The following is a 21,923-nucleotide window of genomic DNA, read 5'->3' as shown; positions in this document are numbered from 1 at the left end:
TTAATATTTATTATGATAACAAATAATATACCATTATTAAATAATATATACCCAAATATTGGAAATAATTCCAACATAATTCACTATTATTTACCCTAATTCATATAAAAATGGATAAAATTTATGTTTTTCATTCGAATTTTATTTATAATTTGTCTGTTATTTAAAAAAAACACATTAGATCAATTCTTATTATAATCATCTAAATTGAATTGAGAGACATAAGTCTTTTATTCATAATTTTTCTGTTATTTTAAAAAACACACATTACATGTCAATTCTTATTGTAATCATCTCAATTGAATTGAGAGACATAAGTGTCCCACCATAATTATAATAATTGCCTATTTCAAATTAAAATGATAATGATAACTGTGTAAATTTAACATGTAACTTTTAACTTAATATTTGTTTTTTTTTTTAAAGTTGATACATAAGATTATACATGTGTTCTATTAATTAGATCAACTAGATTAGAAGATAAATGGGAAATGTTTTTCTTTGTTGGCCTGAAGAGAGCGAGTGATTAATAGTTATTCTCTTTTTCTTCTACATGCAAAACATGAGTCAAAAGTAATGAAAAGTGTCACATTTTATGCATTGTAAGAGAAGGAATAAATGAGGTACTCGGATAATAAACACTAATAAATTTACCTCTTTTAATTAATTTATTTTTATGATAAAATCGTTTAATATATCAATTAAAATACCTTTTATTTATTTTAAAAATATATTAATATATTTAAATACTTTTACAAAAAGCACACATTTTTTTTATAAATTTCTAATCTTAAATAAATTATTGAATTATTCAAATAAACCTAACTCAAACAAGACAAGAAGAATATTAGCACTTGTCACTAGCATGTTAAAAGAAACCACACTTGTCATATGTTTTGCATGTCCAAACATACATGGCATGTCTTTCAAGGACAAGAATTCTCAATTTTGATAAATTGATAAATTAGAGTTGGGATGTGTTTGAATATTTTTTTATGTAAGTCAAAGAAAATAAAAGGAAAATTATGAATATAATGTGTGTGGAGAGTATCTTAATACTGAGTTTTTCTTATATTATATTTTGTTAAAGTAATAATTTTAAAAAAAAAATGTATTTGAAAAAAATGTAACTTACAAAAATATAACATAACTATTGACTATTATAAAAAAGATTGATAAGGGAGTACTTGAAGAAAAATATTAGGTAAAAAATAAGCTTTCAAGCTACTAATTAATTAAGAACATAAACTAGAATCAAAATAAATATTGATATGTGTCTGTAAAAATATATCATACCTATGTTTTCGATTTTTTATTTTTTCTTGGTTCCTATTCGAATTTGATTTTTCTTATGTTATTCTAAGAGAGTTTTATTGATTTATTATTTTATTTTATTGGCTCTACTTCATATTCACTTGTTATAGATGTATATAACTACACATATTATATTACAATATTGCATCTAAACTAATTTTATTTTTAGCATCCATTTATGAAAAAATGTTTCTATTAAAATTAAAATGTAATTTAATAATAAAAAAATAAACATATTTTACTTTAAAAAGGTTAATTATCCTTTTGTTGTTGATATTTTTTAATGTGATTAACATTGTTATGTTTGGAGAGGTAAAATTATTATTAAAATTTTAATTTTAATTCTAATTCTATTAGATATAATATTGAGTTTTTAATTTTTATATTTAAAAAAATTGAATAAAAATAATTTAAGTATATATTATGTATATTATTAGACACGACCTAATAGAATAACTTAAGTGTCAACAATTTTATTTTAAGGTTCAATTATTAATAAAAAAAATACCAACAACATTTTAACTTACTAAAGTAAAATATATATATTGATTCAAAGTATTAAATTTATACTTTTTTAAAACAAAATATTAATTCGTCAAGTTAACTTTTTAAATTAAAAAATATATTATCAGTTTAAAATGTTAACCTATTAAATTAAAAAGTATATATATTTAATATTTTAAATAAAAAATTATCAGTTCAATATTAATCTTATTGTAAATGACAAAATGATATAGATATTTTTATTTAAAAAATATAAAATAAATAAATATTAAAATTATAATATATAGTTAAAAATAGTGGAATTAAGAATATAAAATTATGTTGGTTTGATTTTATTAAAATTAAAATTCTAATTTCAGTTCAAATTATTAATTTTAAATGTTCTAACGAGAATTAGAATTACACTCGTGTTTGGTATTTATGGAATTGAAATTGGGGTCCGATTCTAATTCGTATGTTTAATAGAACAATTAAGATTAAGAATTAAAATTAAAATTTTAATAAAAAAAATGTTATTTTATCATTCACAATTCACTCTTTTTAGTTCGGAATTTTAATTTCAATAATTTTTTTTTATAAAATATCTTATTATTTTATCATTTAACACGATAACATATTTAATAGATAATTTTTTTTTTTTTTATTTAGAAAATTCAAATGTCTCAAATATATATATTTTTAGTAAGTTATGTTTTTTTATTTGGGAAGTTCACATTATCAACCTATTTTATTTTATTGAATTTAAGAATGTATAATGTTGAATTATTTTTTTTACTTAATAAGAATAGAACATAAACAAAACTCTATGACAAATATTAAACTAATATTTTAATAATATTTTATCTATTCATTAAATTGACACATTAAATTTCTTTACTTAAAAAATTGAGTAAATAATATATTATATTATTATTATATATTTATATATATTTATGAGAATAACATATAACTTTTAAATTATTATTAATTAAATATATATGACATTAATATTATAGCTACAAAATAATATAATATATTATATAGAAAAAAGAGAAATTATGCATTAAATTATACATTTATAAATAATAATATAATTATTTAAAATTATTATTACTTAAATATATATATATTTAATAAAAGAATTACATGTATTAAATTATTAATATTATATATATTTTATGATAAATAAAATAATAATTAAAAAATATTATTATTAATTAAATATATATCATATTAATATTATTTATTAATGATATCATAATAACATAATAATTTAATATATTATTTCCTTTTTAAACACTCAAGACATAGATCAATTAATGGAAATGAGAGTTATCCTAACTTTTTCCAACTCAAAATATAATGTATTATTTTATTATCAAGATCTTAAAAAACTTTAAAAATGTTTGGATTATAATTTAAATATTACAAATGTTATTATCAAGAAGAACAAAAGATACTAGTTTAATTATTTTATACTCAAATCTAAATAATTTTTAGAGAGAGAAAGAGAAAAAGAAGATATAAAAGACCATTTGAGGACCTTTGAGGTTTACCTAAAAGAAGACTCTAAACTGAAGTACACTAATCCAGCAATCCTATCCAGAGAAGGCGTTGCGTTCATCGCGCGATCATCGTTTCTTACTGTAAATCTCCATCTCCGGTAAGTTTAGCGGTAGATATACCTTCTCAATAGTCTAAATGTGTGATGATACGTTTCAGATTTGAGTCATAAGGATATAGATCTATAGATATATGTATATGCTTTCTAGCTAAACGAATTTCAGTTGATTTTGGATCAATCTTGTCAAATTTGTAAAAGCAAATGAAATCTGACGGTGAAAATGGAATTGGAAGCAACATCAATGGTGATGTGCAGAAGGATATTACGAAAAGCGATGAAGATGTTCTAACTATTGTTGTTTCGAATGGTGAATTGGTTAATTCGTTACAAGGAAGTTCAGAATTGCCTCCATCGAATCTTACTGTGATTGTTGATTCTGCTGATGAGGTGGTGGTCAGTACGAATTCTCCTAGGAAAGAATGTTTATCGAGCAATGCAAGTTCATGCGATGAATGCAGGTATTTCGGTTTCGATTAATCTGTTTAGGTGATAATTATGTATATGTAGGCTTTTATTTTCCTCTATATTGATTAGAATATTGATTCACTTGTTTAAGTTTAGGTAAATGATATTCAAACTTTAGAAACAATATGATACGAAACAACAGGGCTGATCCGCCAATAAGAAGTTGCGTCATTAAATGAAGTTACATTACCTACTGATAGATAAGTACTATAATTAGATTAAATAGGTATTAGATTGGGATTCGACTCAACATTAGATTAGGATATTAGTATTAGGCCTTGGAGATATCCACTGGAATTTCCGAACCTTGCAAGGAAATCAGGCAGTATAAATACAGCCTATGGCTACATAAAGGAGTGAAGTCAGCATTGGTCCACACGAACGACTCAATTCATTGGAAGTCTCTGTAATTAGGCCAACAAATTGCCCAAGGTGTGACATGTTCTAGGAACCTAGGCTACTAGACACCTTACTGAACTGAAGTTCACATACTGCTCAAAGAAGGGATGGACCTTGTAAGTCTTCTTCTACCTTACAAATACACTTCCCTACAAAAGAATGAGGTTGAGAGGATAATCAAAAAATGTTGGCATCAAGAATCATACGACCATTCACAGTGCTTATTCAACTCGGATAGTTCTAGTACAAAGAAAGGACCATTCATGGCCTATGTGCATTGACTATCAGAAACTAAACACAGCAACGTTAAAAGATAAGTACCATATACCATTGGATGAAGAGCTATTGGACAAGCTTCAATACAGCTTATACTTCTCCAAATTGGACCTGAGGACTGCCTTTATAAGACACGTGGCGACCATTACAGGTTCCTCGTCATGCCATTTGGACTCTCAAATGCACCATCATGCAGTCTATGCATAAGTCCTTGTGAAAGAACACTAAGGTATTCTCCCAAATTACCAGAAGGTCAAGCTGTCAATATTTTGGACATGAATGGTTCACGATGTTCGCAATTGCGTCCGTAGCTGCCTCACATGCCTACATGACATCTTTGGACATCATTCACAAGTTACACATGATGCAACTGATGATTGTATAAGCGATCACAATATGATTTCCCTAAGCAATTTTCGGAAGGAATTTTTTAAGCTGCAGGGTGTTGAACAATTCTTGCAGTCGGTATATCACCTCAAACTGATGGCCCGATGGAAGTGGTCAATCCTTGTTTGGAAACTTATGTGTTATATGTCTGGACAACAACAGAAGAAGTGGAGCTTTTGGCCAGCCTTGACAAAATATTCAGTTAGATAATAATATGTTAGGATTTAGGATTCAATCCAACATTAAATTAGAGGATTAGGTTTATATATGTACATTAAGTCTTAGTTCCTTGATTACAATTAAGTTTCTATCATTTCATTTTTGGAAAGTGGGAATCTTTTAATTGATCCACGGTCAACGCGATAGTCACATCGACTGTGGGGAAAATCCAAACCATTGCAAGTTATGTTATCTGTTGGCATGGCTTAATCAAAACGAAGTAAGTAAACATAAGAACCTCAAAGTTGAGATCAACTTGAAGCTCAATATCCTTGGCAACGTGACACAAACTTATTGTATTGATAAAATTCAGTTTTTATCAATAAAATAAGAAGGAATTTAAAGATTGTATACTAATAATACAAACATTGTCTATACAATATACAATAAGTATTATGTAAGTCTCTCAATTTCTCTAAGTCTATCCCCTTCTTCACTAAAACTTATACAAAACCAGTTTAGGGTTCTTATCACGATATTACCGTGTTTTGTGAGAAGTGGATTATTTTCATAATCTATTTTTGTAAAACAAAATCACTTTTGTCAAATGATGTATGTTATTTTGATCCTAAATTTGATTTATTATGAAACTAATAGCTCAATAATACTAATTATCTACAGTATTATATATATTTAAAATATTTTTCAATCACATATATTTTAAGATTATAACAAAAAAGCTACTTCTTTTTGAAAACAATCCTATGCTCCAAAGTCATCAAAATGGTGGGTACTACTACTAACATTAGTTGCCTCCACTACTAATTGTAGTTGTAAAGATATTTGAACGAACCTAAACTATGTATGACAACTGCTTAATAACCATATAAGGTTATCTAGTCACACAGTCATTGATGGTCCTTCTTTTTCTATTCCACTTTAGTACTCTTGGATAAATATTTTGATCACCTCTCAGTAGTACTCGTGATGCTTATGTTTGATGTGATATGTGTTTCAGAGTTTGTCAGCAGGAGAAGGAAGAGAATTTGATAGACCTTGGATGTCAATGTCGAGGTGGACTTGCCAGAGCACACAAGTCTTGCATAACTGCCTGGTTTCAAATACGTGGCTCCAATATGTGTGAAATATGCCAGTAAGTTATCTCGCCTAACATTGTGATGAATATTTTAGTGACTCCCAGGAGGGGTCAATATATGCCCTCACTCATTATTCAGAATGTGCATATATATACTTTAATAACGAAACCAACATTTGCATGACCTAATCCTAGAAGGCTACAATAGAGAAAACTTGGCTCAAGAATATGTTGTATGGACTAACTGCATTTCATTCTAATGCAGACAAGTTGCTGCCAATGTACCTCCTCCAGAATCTCAGCCACATGTAGGTATTTTTGTGTTTTTGGTCACTTAGAACCTGTTTGACCTTGGGTTGTTTGTTTTTTTTCTAGGATTATTTGAAAAAATATTGTTGATGAAAATGTGAGTTATTTTGGTAACTCATTTAAAATTTGTAAAAAATAAAGGAAGGATGTTTTGGTATTTTAGTTGATGAATTGAGTGACTTGATAGTCGAAAGAAAAAGTGATGATAAAAGTTGTTTTTTGAAAAACCCAAAATCAAACCAGCTCTAAGAGTAGTATATGTACATTATTGATGACTTGATGATGTGTAGTGCCACTGTAAATGTCTATCTACTTTATACATAAAAACATATTGAAAATCTTTCCATTTGGTAAAAACAAAACATGTTGCTGTAAAGAGCTCATTTGGAAATCAATCCCATTGAGAAATCCTCAAATGTAGTTGTTGAAATTTATCTATTTATTTTTTCTTTTTGTATGGTAAAAACTAGTGAGAAATTTCATTATTGAGAATCAATTATTATTACATAATAGAGATTGCACCTAAGGTAACCCACTAGGGTAGTCCAAGTGTCAACAGTCTTGCCTAAGAGACACCTAAAGTCTCGGGTTTGTTTCTAAAGTTTTGGGTCATGCAAACTTCCTAGATTCAATAAAAATAAAATAAAAATGATACAATACCTAAGGTAATAATATATATCTTAATCAAATATAATTACTCTCAATCATATCATATAGTTGAAATAACAATATTTGTGTCTAACAGCACACAAGTTACTGGGTGTGGAGGACTGATCCAGGTTTTAGAGGGTCCATCATTGCACAAGAACAAAGAGTAAGTAATGAGAATAATCATTAACTTGTTAGATAACTGTTTAATGATCTTCGGCTAAATCGGATTGTTTTCTTGATCACAGGGAGGTGTTAACGCTCTTTGGGTTGCATTTGCAATACTAATTGGTGGTCTTTTACTGGACGTTCTTATATCCATTACCCTTGGCGTTTCTGCATTACCCGTTAACATCATAATAGGTATTTTCGAATTCGGAATTTAAATTTATGATATCGGAAAAGTTCAAATTTGTTTTGATTTTTTGCCTTAGGTGTTATTGTTGTACTTGGACTTGGAACTACTATTCGTCTCGGGCTTGAATACTGTCAAGAATGGAATGCAAGAAGAGTGACTCGGAGAGTTGAGACGACTATGCATATGGGATATCATCCTGCTTTGTAGAATAATAATGTATCGATACCGAAATAATTAACCTTTCTTTTTATACATGTATTCTGAGATTTGTATTGTTATGTATAGGATGGGCGTCATTCTGAACCCTCCTTCGATCGATATTAGCAGAAATGATCTTGTCGTCGATAAAGGTATTGTTCTAATGTGTATTTTGTTATTGGCATTGAATTCTTAAGCCATTGAGATACTATGTATGTTCTTACTCACTTTTATAAAGTTTACTAAAAAAAGACTTTTGACTTAGTTTCTTGAATAGAAGAGTTGTTTTATTCAACATTATTACTATAAGAAAACATTATTACTAGAAGATTTACGACGGTATAATATCGTGCTAACTTCTTACATGAAAAACACGATCCTCCTTCTCCCGACCCGCCAAAGAAAAGCATAAACTTTGGACATAAAATATGTGGGTGTGGGAAAAAGACAACTTTTTGATAAGTACTAGTATACCCTTTTTGACATGTAATGTTCTTTCCAACATTCTTATAACATTTAAAAAAAATATATTTATTTAAATTGGATACTTTTAATTTATTTAGAAAATGAAGGGCTCCATGTTAAGCACAAAACATGTGAGCACTTTTGAGTGTGTTATAAAATTTCCATTTCATCATGGAAGGATCGGATTCAAAGGAAGAATTTATATGACTTAATACTTATCCAAACTTATCCACGGTTTTGTTGAAACCACTTCTTTCACTTTCTCTTTTCTTAACTATGAAGTATGAATTTACTTTTTTTAATAACTTTGAGTTTATTATGTTTAAGATTGCTTGTTTTTTTTGAGAATAATGGTTAAAAATGGAATATTGGGGAATATTATAGATAAGTGGGTTCTTCAAAGTTTTCATTACCTCAACTTTTTCATTAATTAAGAAATCAATTCATTGAATGAAATTGCAACATAAAATATATAATAAAAATGATGAATTAGGTAGATCATGAGTTGTACCACTTTTTGTTTTTTTATTTTATTTTATTTTATTTTTGGGAAGGGGAACATTACTATTTGTTTAGAAAAGGGCAAATATAAAACAACATATAACACACATCAATCCAATAAAAAAATATCGAGATTAAGATAAACCGAACTGAAACCGCTTCAACTGAACTGAACAAACTGGTTTCCTTTTTACCAAATTGATATTGATGGTTCAGTTTGTTGGTTCATTGACATGGAAACCGACGAAGTATTTAAAAGTAATGTTTAAATAAGACGAGAATAAAAATCAAACCTCAAATCGTTCAATGCGACCAAATAATCGTGATTAGGAGTGTAATAAACCAAACGAATTGAAACCGTTCAAATTAAATCAAATTTGAAACTATTCAAACTAAATCAAATATCAAACTAAATTAAACAAACTTGTTTTCTTTTTACTAGTTCAGTTTGTTGATTCAGTGCTATTGAAACCAACCTAATGTTTAAAAACAAAATTCGAATCTCACATATAAATTAATAATAATGACATAATATTATTACTAAATTATCAAGGATATTAACTAGTAATAGACAAATTTAATTTTAAAATTGTTGACTCACATTGTACCATGAATATAGATATTAGTTGTTAATGATATACATTTTTAATCTATTTTAGTAAATTCGGATCTAACCGACAAACTAACCGTTTGAAATTTAGTAAACCAATTATAACAGTTGTATTTCAGTTAATAAACCGATCTAAACCACTTACACCTGAAACAATATAGAATAATTGAACTCGTTTAATGTTATGTACTTTTTTACTAAATAATCTATCAAGTTTTATTTCTTTTCAACTTAATTAATTAACCAATATATTAAATACTCATTAAATTAAACACGATCAAACAAATTCATGGTGTTAACCTATTCCAAAATTAGTTAAAACACATACAAGTTAGTTTGATATATATATATATATATATATAAGAAAAATAGAAGAGAAGCATAGTTTTTTTTTTTTTTTTTAGAATAACGTATAGTTGAAGTATGTAAAACCTACATGTTGGGTGAGGACCGATAAGATATTTTCTTTTATGTTGTGTGTTTCGAACTCTATATCTCGATTATAATGAAAGTTGTGAAATTATTTAGATGCGCGAATATGTCTCTTCTTCTCGAGTTCAATAAAGTTTAAATAATTTTTCTATGTGTAAGTTTTGTATGGAATTCTTTGCTATAACCATAATGGAAGAGAATATATCCTTTGATTTTTTTGATTTAGATCCTTTGTACACTGAAGATGCCCAAATGCTGTCTATTTTGGTTTTGAAATCTTCTGATATCATGGGGGCTAAGATATTTTTTTTCCATAAAACTAACTACATATAAATTATTGAGATTTTTGGAATATTTTGTTTCCTTAGCATAGCATCCAAAACTAACTTTTTTTTTTCCTTTTCCTCTACATGCCTTAAACTTGAATCCAAACAAGCCCTAATTAATCCCTTCATCACCTGATAACCGATCATGACGTTTCTCTCTTTTTTTCTAAACTGATAAACACCTAAAATGGGAGCACGTGATAGTGACGTGACCAAAAGGAAGAACTTGAAAGAAAAGAGCCCTCGGATTATGATGTTTAAGACAAAAAAGCACTCAAGGTTTTAGCAAAGTACATATATGAGCATCATTATTAAACCTAATAAACTTTTCATTATTCATCTATATAAGTTATTGTGTTCCCTTGATTTGGAGTGTGTGACCAGAGGAAGAGCTAGCTAGGGGACATATATATGAAAAAAATGAAAGTGTTTTCTTTGGATATTTTCGGATTGATTAGAATGATTTTAGTGTGGTGGAGACATTTGTTTCTAAAATCGATCAATATAATTTTTAGATGATAGTCGTTTAAAATAAAAACAATAGAAAAACGAATGACCCAAGTGTCACTAAACACATTCGAAACAGTCTAGCGACAACAAAATGTTGATATCCCTAGTCTTCCTGATGTTTTGAGTTTGAGTCCGTCATGCATCAAATTTCGTTAGCTTGGTTAGTTGGTTAAGTGTGTTTGTGGACTATATGTTTAATCCGCGGAGATTAGTCGCACTCAGCAGGAGGAGTGCAATTCAGCGTTAAAAAAAATACAGGTTTAACCATTTAAATAATAATAATGAAAAATAAAACAAAATACTCAACCACTAGCAACATATAAAATTAGCATTAACAAACTTGAAAATTTCTAAAGAAAAATAATAAGTTTACTCTCCACCAACTTTATTATCACTATATTTTTATTAAAATGTGAGACATTTGTACAACTATTTATGTTTCCATATTCATTTGGACAATCTAGATATAACAATGTAATCAATACATCTCGAGAAGGAACTCGACTACACCCATTCTTATCCAGTAAGGATAAATGATTTTTCACACAATGCCACTATCATTGACATCGTGACAGATTTATTTTAACTAATTTCTTAGTCTTTTCATGTTGAATGTAATTAAGTTTAAAATAGTTTAATCATGAATTCTTAATCTTTTTTTTAATATAGTAAAATATTAAAAGATCATTACAATTCAAGTCATTATAAGTTAATCCAAATGCAACCGACCAAAAGAAATAACAACAACAAATCATCGTTGACTAAAAAAAAAAAAAAGAAAAAACAACCCGAGTCAAGACAAATAGTAAGCACTTAAATTAATGTTAATTTGGACTCTCTTGATATAGTTGGTTTGTTCTCTCTATTGCGAGGTTCTTTCTCAAGTTTAGATTATCTTGTTTTTTCGTCGTTATCGTCTGATTCGTCAATACTTTTTCAATTTGATTAAACTCTCGATTCATTACCATCGGCCTCGGCCTCTTGTAAGTTTCTTGAAAATATTCAACTTAGCTTCCCTAGCGATAACTCCCATATACCTTGCCATTTTGAAAGTTCATAAGTTTACTTTTTCTCTTTTGTTAAAGTTGAAGGGCTTTTTCCCATAATAGATCAAAAAAATGAATGTGATCCTCCTAGCTTAGTCATGTAATAATAATTTAGATACCATTCCTCTAAAGTTCTTTCTAAGACGATCTGGAAAGTGAAAATGCAAGTGGTAACTTGACCCAAAAAATAATTAACCTCCCTTTCTCTATCTCTATTGAATTAATTAAAGCACAAGAAATAATTCTCATGGGGTTTGGAATATTATAAATATTATACTATACACAATGCCTTTTTCGGTGTGCATGAGTACTATACTATATCATCAATATATATATATATGATGATCATGTATTTACCTAACTAAATTGAAAAAAAGGGATGCCATTTGGCTTTGGAGAATATTTTTCCATTGATAATTGATAATCATTCTTCCCTTTAAATAGCGAAAGGAGAGCTTATAATAATTCAATCTATCGAGACATCGAATAATCGTACATGGCACCCAGCTTGTTGGAGAGGGTTTTCGGGTCATTCTTCTCGGCCATAGCCTTTTGTTTCTTCGGCACGAAACACAAACACGTTCGTAGTAGCCATAACGTTAATATCTCTGTCAAAGATCACGATATTAAGTATTTCAGAACCACACCTAAAGGTCGCCCGATTTCTTTGCAGGTTGTTTTTCTACATCTTCTTCTTATATTTGGTAGAACCTATAGCTATTATATGAATCTTGTTCAAGAAAAGAACATGGTTTCTTCTTTTGAGCTCTTGCGAGTTTTGTTTTGGCCTAGGTTTTTGTCGGATGTGGGGGTTATGTCGTTATTGTTTAAACGACGTTTTTATATATTTGGGACCGTTTTCAAAAAGGAATATTATAACTGGTTTTTGTTTTGGAAAAACACGACAGTTAACCAAGGTTATGATCGAGCCTTGGGCATATGAACAACACTATTGGAAGTGAACAATCATATATATAATTTAAATAGCTAGGGCACTAATGAGAATATTTTTTTCTTTGATTTATTTGAATTTAATATAAACAAACTTTTATCTTATAATTTTTAAAGTTTTTTATTATATTATTAGTTTGTATTTTTGAAAATATTTTAAAATAATAACTATTTTAATTGTTATCTCAATAAGAGTTAAAAAGAACATAATTCTTACAATATATATGAATAGTTATTTCGGTTTGATCTTATAAATTATTTTTAAACAATTAAAAGACACATTAATTCTTAAACAAATACATGAAAGTATGGTTTTTGAACTTATAATTTATTCAAAAAAATATCAAAGTTACCATCAACCTTAATTATAGGACTCGAAAAAACCATCTCTCGACATCGATGTATTTTATAAATACCCTATTGGGAGACAAGAAATATATAAAATTTTATTTTTAGAAAATGTTATTAAATTCTATGGAAAGCTACACAAAATGAGCATATTATTTGTAATATACTTTGTTCTAGATAAAAGAAACTAAGAATGTTTTTTTGGGTCAAGTGGGTGGTAGTGTGACTTCTAAAATTGTCATCTTTAGCCATTTTTTTAAAAAAAAAATATGTCAAATAGGGTTATAGCCTTATAGGTAATACAAACAATAGTTGAAAAGTTACACAACTTGGGGAATACACATAAAGTAAAGTTAACAATAACAATGAGAATAACATTGTTTCTTATAAAAAAAATTATTTCAGAATAGAATATAACCATTTTTTTTAATCTATATATTTGTGAAACCTTCACAAAAATATTGAAATACAAGTTAAGGCCTAGTTCAATTTAAATATTTCAATAATCCATCATTCAATGATCAATTTATTAATCAAGATTAGAATACTTTCAATTTCCTTTAAAAAATTAAATTTTGTTATATATTAATACCCTTTATTTTTTTTCTTACAAAATAATTCAATTTCTAATAAAATAAATCAAAAGAAGGTTATTTAAATATGAACAAGCCTAAGACTTGAATTAGACATACGTTTATTTTTCTCTGACTTTTTTTATTTTATTTTGTGCAAGACTATATAACTTATAACCATTTATGTGGTATCTTATTATGATCTGATTTTTTAATAATTTTTTTACTGTTTTTTGTGATTATCTTGCAAAAGAAAAAGACATGAATTAATGACATGGTTCTATCTTTACAAAATATAAAATAAATAATAAGAATAAGAATAAGGAAGAACCATTTATTAGTGCTTTGTGATTAATTGAAAAAGGAAAGATGGAGGATCTTATTGATTTGTCTTAGTCCCATCATTCATCGGCTTGATGTAAAATAGAAAGTGATGGATGGTAATAATGGACAAATGGAATAAAAGAATAACATGAAAGGAGAGTAAAACCGTGTCCACTCCCCATAGAAACAACATCTTTTCAACTCAACCCATTAATTAAGTTCTAGGTATCTAGTTATCTAAATTTCTATTGGGGGTATAATGGACATTTTGTAGTAGTCAAGGGATCGCGCTCTTGTGGTTTCTAGCCTTTCGATTTTATCGTTGTTTTTTCTTGTTTCTTTATTCGTTAAACAATGATCTTTGCATGTATGTAGACTGTCGAGCTTAAAGTTAGGATGTGTTGTAAAGGTTGTGAAGGGGTTGTCAAGAAGTCGATCTACAAACTTCGAGGTAGTTTTATCAAATTCATAGTACTAAACAAAATAATTTTGATGTTACATATGTCTTGTGTGTGTTAGGGGTGGACTCGGTTGAAGTAAACTTGGAGATGGAGAAAGTGACCGTGATTGGATATGTTGATCGTAACAGAATATTGAAAAAAGTAAGGAGAGCCGGGAAGAGGGCCGAGTTTTGGCCTTATCCGAACCCTCCTCTTTACTTCACATCAACGGGTGACTATTTTAAAGATCTAAATAACGAGTATAAGGAGAGTTATAATTATTGGCGTCATGGGTATAATATTGGCGACAAACATGGGAATATTCCGGTTACTCAACGTGGAGACGACAAGGTTAGCAACATGTTCAATGATGACAACGTTAACGCTTGTACAATCATGTAGTTTAGTAAGATATCGAAGATTTGGTTACATGGCAAAAGCCACTTATGTAAATAAGAAATTCTAACTAGTTTGTGTGAATGGAAACTATGTTATTAAGGTGATAGGTTAAGTAAATGATTGTATGGAAATTGTCTATTCCTATCTTCTTTTATTATATATGTTAAGTTTCTTAGAGCTTTTTATAATATCTATTTTTTTCATAAAAGAAAGAAATTACATTTAAAAAAATATTCTAATTGAAAAAATAAGTATTTTGATTAAATGACTAAAAAATTCTTTAAATATTTAAAATTTATAAACAAAATATAGATAGGGAATCACTCTAATTAACCATCAACATCAATTGATTTATTTTTTATCTAGTGAACCAAGAATTATGAAATGATTTAAAATTTTCAAATATTGATAATTTCATAATTTTCATTAATTGAATGGAAAATGTTATTTAAACCCAAATAAATTACATAAAAATAATCTCTTAGTTTAATCAACTAAAATCATATGGCTTCTAGATCTTGGATTTGAATTGATTTTTAAGAAATATATTTATTAAAAAAATTAAACAGTTAAGTAATTTATTTTGAAAGATGGACAAAAAGTAGAGATTTGAGATTTAAAATCTCTTAAGTCTAAATATTCATACTAACTCTTTAATTTAAAGTGCCTAACTACCCTTAAAAATAAATTCAAATCATACTAAAAAAAAATAAAAGAAAAAATATAAGCCCAAAGTCCAAGGCCCAATAATAATACTAAAGAGGCTGATCATAAGATAAATATTATTGGGCTCGTAAACAAACATTTGCTTAAACATATTTATCTTTGTTTATATTTTTTTAATCTCTTTAGCGACGTTTGTTTTTATATTTTCATACTTTTAGTGACTATTTTTATTTATTTTGTCGACACATTTAGCGACATTTCTAGGCATATATGTTTTTTATAAAGTTTTAGACAATTTATCCAGTTTGATACTCTTTAATTTCATCATTTGCTTAATTTCATCATATGTTTAAAGTTCAATTGCTTTCAATATTTACATTTTTCTTAATTGCACTCATTCAAAACTCATCATCACTACACAATCTATATATATAATTCTTATAATTGAAACCAATGCATTGTCATAAACAATAAATGAATCTCAATTAAGAAATTTTATTATAACAAAATAACCGCAACAGAAAAAAATTCTCAATGAAGGCCAAAAACGGGTTCGAGACGCGGCTAAAAAGTCTGATTGCCGTGTATTTAGTTTCTCTATTTTGATAATAACGTTAATTTGAGTTTTTTTGACATTTTTAATGTTTATATTTTTATTTTGTTTCATATTAATCATTTTATGTTACACGGCCCTTACACTTGCACGATCTCAAAATAAAAAATGTACACGTGAAAATCAAATTCCAATCCATTTTTTCTTCTTTGAATGGTTTTTAGTGTAGCCTGCAAAATATTGTTCTGAATCTCAATCATCACAGTAGTTCAGTATTGTCAAAATTTATTAATTTAGTAATTATTGTGTAGCATGAGAAACAGACACAAAACAAAACAACATGCTCTAACACAAATACTATATGATTTGAAGTTGTCCGGTTTAAGAAAATTGTGTCCATCTCATATCTTAGATAAGTTGTTTATTTATAATTGAACAAAACAAAATCTCACACACTAATTAAGGTACATAGGAAGAATAATGTGTAAATAATGCAAATTGCAATAAATACATATATATATATATATATTAATAGTTGAAACTTTTATTTCTCATTTTCCAAGAACTAGTTGAGACATAGTTAGAGAACAAGTTGAATTAGAACTAGATCCACTTACATACTAATGTGGACCCAAACATATATAGTCAGTAACTATACCTGGTTGGATTACAGAGCAGCAAAACCCATTAAATTTTACATTTAAAAAAAATATAATATGCTTCCAAAATTCAAATTTTTTGGTAGGTTTCATAAAGATCAAAATTTAGAAAGTGGGTATGTACAATATTATGTGATCTCTTTTTAAAAAATAATATTAAAGATGTATATCGCGTCGAGATTAAGAAAACGATATTGAAGATGTATATCACGTCGAGATTAAGAAAACGATATTGAAGATGAATATCATTACGATAAAATTGGTTTTGGTAGATCTACAAGAAGACTATCTCAAACACACTTATAACAAAAAAAAAATTTTTAAATTTTTTCTTTGAAAGAGTTGAGGGTAGGCCAATTATGGCTGTCATTTACAGTTGGGGGAGGGGGGGCTCGGACTCGGGTGGTACCACACCCACATGAGAAGTCACAGGATTGCTTTATTATTATTAATATTATTATTTTTTTTTAGGTAAAATTAAATAATTTTTTTTTTATGACACCACCCTTAACCTGTGGTCGAAGTACACTGACAACCCAGGAGAGAGACAAAAGACAAGATTTTGAAAAAAAAATCATGTCAAAATTACATTTTTACATTAACTTTATTACAAATTAAATACATGCCAAAAGTCTCCTATAGGTTTCAGATTCCATTTTAAATTAAAAACACAAATAGTGGGTTACTTATAATTTGAAAAATATTTACATTATTAGTTTATCTTATCTAAATTAATATCCCATGGAGTAATTGGCTACAAATGGACTGATTATCCACAATAAGACTCAAGAGAACCATGCAAAAAGGAAAAAGAAAAATATTTTTATCGATTGTTATCCTTTCATATTAATATCAGACTATGAATGTAAGAGTTTTGAACTAAGATATGGATGTTTCAAGTTAGGTTTACACCGAAAGCTCGTTATCAATTTGGACGGAATGGGCACCCTTCTTAGTAAAAAAATGTTATAAAATAGATTAAATGAGTTTAAGGAGTCGGTTTTGAAATGAAGAAGAAAATGACAATTCTCTATTGAATAAAGAGTGAGTGGACCCAATCCATTTGGACAATGTAAATTAAATTGAGAATTGATCCCCACAGTATCATTCAATTAATAGTAAGCCAATTTGTATTAAGTTCATGTGCACCAACAAACTGACTCTGCTTTCTCATTTTGAGTACTCTGAAAGACTCTTCTCATCTTCTCTTTCCCCACTTTCCCTTTCAGTTTGTATCCATATATTGTGGTCCATGTCTTCCCCACAACTACACATGCAGCCAAACTCATTACAAAAATTTACAACAAAAAGAGATTTTCAATGGGTTTTTTTTTTCACAAAGTTGGAATGTCCTTGTCGATGATCCTTTACTTCACCAATATGTATATTTTAAAAGGTTTGATTAAAAACATATTTGATCTTTAATTAGAAAATTAGGAGGTCATTTTATCATACAATTTTCAAAACCTAAATATGGTGTTACTAGAGAAAGGGTAATGGGTGACCGACACAAGCCCGTGTCGTGTACATGGCTCAACAAGATCCATTTGCACGTTAATTCCACGCGACATGTTTGTGCTGTCACGGACAATTAAAAATATCGTCTTCACATTACTTCATGACCTATCCCAATCAAAATGAATTCTCCAAAACAGGCCATGACATGATCAATAGAATTACATTACATCCCATCTCAAAGATAATAATATACTATTCATAATTTTTGTGTGACAATAACATCTATTAGGATCCCACAAGAATAATATGCCCTAGAGTAGGAAAATAGTTCAATTGAAGGGCTTTGAAAATGAAGACAAATATAAGGTCATGAAATGACAAAAAAATATATATATAATAGGGTTTAGGGTTGGTGGTTCACATTAAGACATAATGTGTGGACAATGAACATGGGCCTAAAAATTGGACAGTCTTTGGGGGTGAATGGGGGGCTAAATAATAATGTTGTAATAGCATTAAATTAGCCTAGGGAAATGGGGGAAATTAAGACATGACACATTAAAGAATCTAAAAAAAATGATAAATTTGAAGGAAGAAGAGTGTAGACTCAAACCTCTATCTTGAAAACCAACAACCCCAAAAGGGTCCCAAATTTTTAATTAAATCTATCCAATGTTACATGATTTCATTCACAACCATTGCATATTCAGGTGTTGCATTAATCATAGAGCATCAAATATATGAGGTTGTGGGTCTCCTGATTGAGAAATCGAAAAATAGTTTTTATGAGTGTAATATTATATATAGTTGAATGAAATATAAATGTAGATTGAAAATAAATTGTCTTGTAATTGTGTAATATTATAATCCTCATGCATGTATTCTTATGGGTTAGTATAGTAAAAAACAATTTATTAAGACGAAATAACATCGATATCACAAGTTTGGTGTCTAGTTACTTAGTAACTAATTTTGAAGGTTTAGCAATAATTATATTGTGGACCATTTTGAACAAATGTAACAGATCATTGATGCTTCCAAAATTCGGTCCAACCATAGAGCACGATTGTGACAATGAAAATGATCATTTTTTTTAACTGTGTTTTTGTAAATAAGTTAAATTTGTTGGAAAAAGAAATTAATGACAATTACGGGCTGGCTAGCTAGGGAGAGGTCTATCATGAGTAGCATATATTTTCACAACAATTTTGCAGAGGTTTTCTGGGATCTGCTGCCCACAACTCCATCCTTAAAACCTACACCCCTTTATTGTACTGTCACTTTCCATCTCCCTACTTTACCTATTGAGTTTGAAATTTTACTATTAAATTTTCAAAAAAATAAAGTAAATTGTAAAAAAGTTATTAGTTTTACCGTAAAGATAAAACAGGTTGTAGTTGCTAATAGAGAGTGATCAATTGATTATGAATATTTAGTATCAACTTCAAGAAAATGAACTTTTCCGGCTCATAAAGTTATTTATTGGCAAGAATTTTGGCAACGCATAATAAAAGCAGTATAAAAGTTTTTAGCGACGCTAATAAAAGGCTAGTAAATGATTTTGTGCGTCAGTAATGATGTTATTTCAGACAATTAATTGATGCATGGCACACCACAAACCATTTAGCAGTTGTTTCATATACATTAATAATTATAATTTTCTTAAATAGAGTATTAGTTAATTATTATAATTATTTAAATTTCAATTACTTACAAGCAAATTTGACTAAAAAACATAATAAAAGTTTTCATAAATAGTGTCGTTTAAACCTAAAGAAACTACCTATCGATTAATACAAGTTTTCATAATACATATCGATTAATACGATCATTGAAAGCACATCGATTCTTTTTCTTAGTCTAACAAAAGATAATATGAATATTGACCAAACGATTCAGACTCGCTATATTTATCGTCTCAATCCAAACTTCTCAATAACTATCGAGAGCCTTAAATATCACCAACTGAATTTTAGTCAAATTCCAAATGAGACTCCAAATAGGTGTCACCCCATAACAATCCATTTAACTTTCATAAGACATATCCCTTTGTCATGTATTTTTCGTCCATCCAAATCTCAACTAATAACAAGATCCCACAAATTGAAGAAACAAGAAAGTTTTTATGAACTCTCCTGATTCTCCAATCTTCTGATCCTTTGATGTGACATCTAAATTCATTGGTTGTGAGTTACTTTAATTTTTCGATAATCATAAATTTTTTAGTGTTTTTTTATATCGTTTGAGTAATATTCGAATAATTTATCATAAACATGTCATAACTTGATTATAACCATTTTTTGTTTGGTTTTACCATTAGTGTGCGATTTTCACAATTTATTGGATAAATAATATTGTATTCATTTAAAAGAAAAAAGACAACGAGTACAAAAATAATCCATAATGGTGTCAAACAATACATCGCTCTCACCCAAACATCTTCTAGGGCACGACAAGCTAAAACCGTATGCCTTGTAAGCTCAAACAATGGGCCATCTAGAGAAACCAATAGTACTATAGCCCTATAGCCCTTACAATATGACTTCTTCAATAGCAACAAAAATTTCACTTGTTTCCCTCCATTTCTCATTTTCACTATCTTTTCCTGCTCTATTATTGTCATAAATGATTGTGCCTATCACCAAAAGAATTTAACTATCTTTTTCTCTCTAAATCAACATATGCATGAAGATCTGATGGGGACTACACTATTCACGGGTTTGAGATAGCCAATTTTGCCATAATTATTTTGTCCAATCTTTTAGACAACCTAATTATTCATATATGAAGGATAAGATCAAAGCTGGAATGCATGATCATTAAATATCAAATATTCAAAACCAAATTTGCTTCTAATCTAATAATCTATAACCCTTTTATTAGGACATTTTTACTTTTATTAGGACATTTTTTATATTTGTTTTGGAAGGTCCGTTGAGTTGGGAATAGGGATGACAATGGGGCGGATTGAGACGGGACATGCATTTATTATCCCTGGCACATTGTAATTCGAAAATTTGTTTGGTTTCAGGGAATCTCCGCGGGACACCGTTATACCGTAATTTTTTAACAAAATAAATTATATTTTAAAAAATTATATAAACAGATGTTATATATTTAATTGTGTTTATTAGTGTTCGGGGCATAATTAAGGTAAAATCGGGACAGGGTCAGTGCGAGGGACACAAATTACCCCGTCTCATCCCCGGTCAATTACCATCAAATCGGAGAAAAATTGCCCATAATAGAACAATTCAAACCAAAACCGCATAACACATTATAATTGTCCTCCCTAGTTGGGAAGTCCATGATTGATCTTCTATTTGAGAAACTTTTGGTTAATTAATTTTCTTTCTATGAATTTTAAATTTTAATTTTGTAGGATGTTATATTTAGTTTCGCTGTATACTTAAACCACTCTCATTTTAACTAATAGGTCGACCATTTCTAAAATAAATAAAAATACTAAAATCAAATTATGCTTACTATCAAATATTCCAAAACAAATCCAATTTCAAACCATAATATTTTTTGAAATAAAAATGTTATATTAAATTGGGATTCTAGCTTTAATATCATTATTAATGAGGAAAAGTTTGCCATAGCATAATGCATCCAAACCCTAGGGGTCCCAGACCTACTACTGCCATAAGCTACAAAATCATATAATTAGTTATAGGGTCTCTTCAATGTCGTTTAGCTGGAAATTGAAAATACAAACATGTACTCCCAACATTACAAAATAATGGTAATTTTTTAGTTATATTTGTTTATGTAAAAATTTATCCAATTGTTTTTTTTTTTTTTTTTTTTTGTCATAGTTCATATTTTTGCGCTCTTAAATATTTATTTTAATTTTTTTTTTCTGAAAGTAGTGTGAGTGACACGAGAGAGGCCGATATTCGTGTTCATATTCGTGTCTACAAGAATACATTGGTAAAAAGTAA

At 28.3% G+C, this 21,923-nt stretch overlaps 2 protein-coding genes across 2 annotated transcripts; both read left to right on the top strand.

Moving 5' to 3' along the window:
* Positions 1-3,288: 3,288 nt before the first annotated feature.
* LOC124941131 lies at positions 3,289-8,008 on the top strand. The gene is made up of 7 exons (XM_047481396.1): positions 3,289-3,460; positions 3,620-3,879; positions 6,126-6,260; positions 6,469-6,511; positions 7,258-7,326; positions 7,409-7,523; positions 7,595-8,008. The coding sequence occupies exons 2-7, from the start codon at positions 3,623-3,625 to the stop codon at positions 7,723-7,725; spliced, it is 750 nt and encodes a 249-aa protein (XP_047337352.1). The 5' UTR covers positions 3,289-3,460; positions 3,620-3,622; the 3' UTR covers positions 7,726-8,008.
* Positions 8,009-12,009: 4,001 nt separating this feature from the next.
* LOC124942040 (heavy metal-associated isoprenylated plant protein 30-like) lies at positions 12,010-14,757 on the top strand. Its single transcript, XM_047482447.1, has 3 exons — positions 12,010-12,279; positions 14,177-14,252; positions 14,321-14,757. The coding sequence occupies exons 1-3, from the start codon at positions 12,103-12,105 to the stop codon at positions 14,641-14,643; spliced, it is 576 nt and encodes a 191-aa protein (XP_047338403.1). The 5' UTR covers positions 12,010-12,102; the 3' UTR covers positions 14,644-14,757.
* Positions 14,758-21,923: the final 7,166 nt, after the last annotated feature.

This window comes from Impatiens glandulifera, chromosome 6 (genome assembly GCF_907164915.1).
Source record: "Impatiens glandulifera chromosome 6, dImpGla2.1, whole genome shotgun sequence".
Classification (NCBI taxonomy): Eukaryota; Viridiplantae; Streptophyta; class Magnoliopsida; order Ericales; family Balsaminaceae; genus Impatiens; species Impatiens glandulifera.
This window is presented reverse-complemented; position numbering and strand designations above follow the sequence as displayed.